General features: G+C 56.2%; 1 protein-coding gene across 1 annotated transcript in view; it reads left to right on the top strand.

Moving 5' to 3' along the window:
• The first annotated feature begins 1,705 nt into the window (after positions 1 to 1,705).
• The window catches only part of CD19 (CD19 molecule), a 9,628-nt gene continuing 9,084 nt past the window's right edge, over positions 1,706 to 2,249 (top strand). The window contains exons 1-2 of the mRNA XM_015559502.1: positions 1,706 to 1,810; positions 2,031 to 2,247. Of these exons, the coding sequence (XP_015414988.1) occupies positions 1,726 to 1,810; positions 2,031 to 2,247 (302 nt within the window). The 5' untranslated portion in view covers positions 1,706 to 1,725. The remainder of the gene's footprint in view (positions 1,811 to 2,030; positions 2,248 to 2,249) is intronic.

Here is a 2,249-nt window from a genome sequence, read left to right as displayed (position 1 = left end):
AGGTGGTGGAAGTGGAGGTGGAGCAGCCTTGCTCTTCCTTGGGGGACATGATTCCGAGTGTTTTTTAGGTCGATGAGAAGCCACTGCAGGGTTCTAAGCAGAGGACTGTTGTGCTCTAGCAAGACTTTGCCTCTGAGGCAGCTGGGAAGCTAATGGCAGGATTAGAGATTCTGCTGAATGAAAGGCAAAAAAGTAAAAAAAAAAAAAAAAAGTCCCACCTCCTCACCCCCTCCATTCCCCAATGCCCACTCTTCCCCCTCCAGCCGCCAAAGGGAAGTGGGGCCCTGACAGATGGAGGGTCCCCTGGGGTTTGTCCTCGGCAAACAGGAAGTCACAGCCCAGTGAGGCGGCTCTGGGAACCAGCCCCTGAGAAAGCAGGTCTCCTGGGTCCCTAGCCCCTTTCCCCGAGTGACTGCAGCCGTGAGAGACACCGATAGGCACACACGTACACCTGCCCAGAGAAGGGGGGCGGGGTACACAAGCAGAAGGAAAGAAGAGGGGGAGCAGGAGGATGAAAGAGAGAGATGGGGGACCAAGAGAGATTTCAGAGCCAGGACTCTTGGGTTCTAGCGTTCAGTGGGTGATCTTGGGCAGCACCCTGGCCTTCTGTGGGCCTCAGTCTCATTTCTAAACGGGTTCCTTCCATAACCGAAGCAGGGGCGTCCTAGGAAAGAACTGGGAGAGAGGAGGGGATCGATCATTGGTCGCTTCTCAGGCCACTGCGGAGCCACAGGGGCAGTCTGGCTTGAGCTCAGCCATCGATCGGTGCTGTCTCATTCACTGGGTGCCGGCTGGAAATGCCATGTGTCTATTGTCCGCTTAATCTTCATAAACCACACTCAATAGCACATTACCACCTCCAGTTTACAGAGAGAAACGGAGGCTTAGTCAGACGAAGAAATTTAACCAAGTAGTAGAGGTGGAGGATTCGAACTCCGGTCTGCCAGATCCCACAATCTCTGGACAGGCTGGTTGTATGTATAGAAGTGACGGTGGCCCAAGAAGTATTGGTTGAGTGAGTAAATGAAGTGTGTGTGTGTGTGTGTGTGAAGGGAAATGGATTTAGAGCAGTGGTTCTCAACCTTCCTAATGCCACGACCCTTTAATACAGTTCCTCATGTTGTGGTGACCCCCAATTTCATTGTTACAAATGGAACATAATGAAAGCATAGTGATGAATCACAAAAACAGTATGTAATTATATATGCGTTTTCCAATGGTCTTGGGCGACCCCTGTGAAAGGGTCATTCAACCCCCAAAGGGGTCGCGACCCACAGGTTGAGAACCGCTGATTTAGAGCCAGAGGGAGGAGTGGAAGAAGGAGGGAGCCCCTCATTCACCAAACATTTATGGGGCACCTTCAATGTGCCCAGCACTGTTCAGGGCACCCTGCTACAGTGGTGAAAAGGCAGCGTCTGCTGCCAGGGGCTGACTCTAGTCGGGGGAACAGGAAGTGAGCAGATGGACTCCAGATCACTTCATTTCACTGGTGGTGAGTGTGGGATGGAAATGAACCAGTGTGGCAGGGAGGGGGCACTTTTGTGGGTCTGGAGAGGCGCATGGGGAAGGCGGCCTGAGGCGTGACCACCCCTTCCTCCCCGAGGGGAGGGGAGGGGACTGCCCACCCGCCTCCGCAAACACCCATGGTTCAGTGCCCCCCAGCCCCCCACTTGCCCCAGCAACCCCTGCGCGGGGAAGCTGGGTGCCTCGGAGAGTCTAGCCACCATGCCACCTCCTCTCCTCTTCTTCCTCCTCTTCCTTACTCCGGTGGGAGTCAGGCCCCAGAAATCACAGCTGATGGAGGCTAAAGGTATGACCGAAGGGCACGGATGGAAGGAGCCAGGGCCGGACACCTGGGCTCGGGCTGGATGCCCTTGGCCAAGTAACCTGCCCTCTCTGAGCCTCCATTTTCTTCATGGGAAAATTCAGGCCAGGCTGAAGGATGCTGAAGGGTCATTGGGTTTGTAACACACAGCGTGAGGCGTGAAGGGGCTAGCTGCTCCTCTCCCCACCCCGCTCTCTTTCCATAGAGGGAGGCAGTGCTGTGCTGCCCTGCGTTTCCTCGGGGGGTCCCCCTGATCAGCTGGCCTGGTACGAGGCGTGCCTGTTACAGCGGAGCCGGAGCCGGAGCCGAGGGCTGCCAGGCCTGGGCATCCAGGTGGGGGCCCTGGGCATCCTGCTGCTCATCTCCGACATCTCTGCCCAGATGGGGGGCTTCTACCTGTGCCAACAGGGGCCCCCTTCCGAGC

The sequence above is a fragment of the Myotis davidii genome, unplaced genomic scaffold (assembly GCF_000327345.1).
Source record: "Myotis davidii unplaced genomic scaffold, ASM32734v1 scaffold934, whole genome shotgun sequence".
Taxonomy (NCBI): Eukaryota; Metazoa; Chordata; class Mammalia; order Chiroptera; family Vespertilionidae; genus Myotis; species Myotis davidii.
Note: the sequence above shows the minus strand (reverse complement) of the source record. Positions and strands in the feature narration are given on the sequence as shown.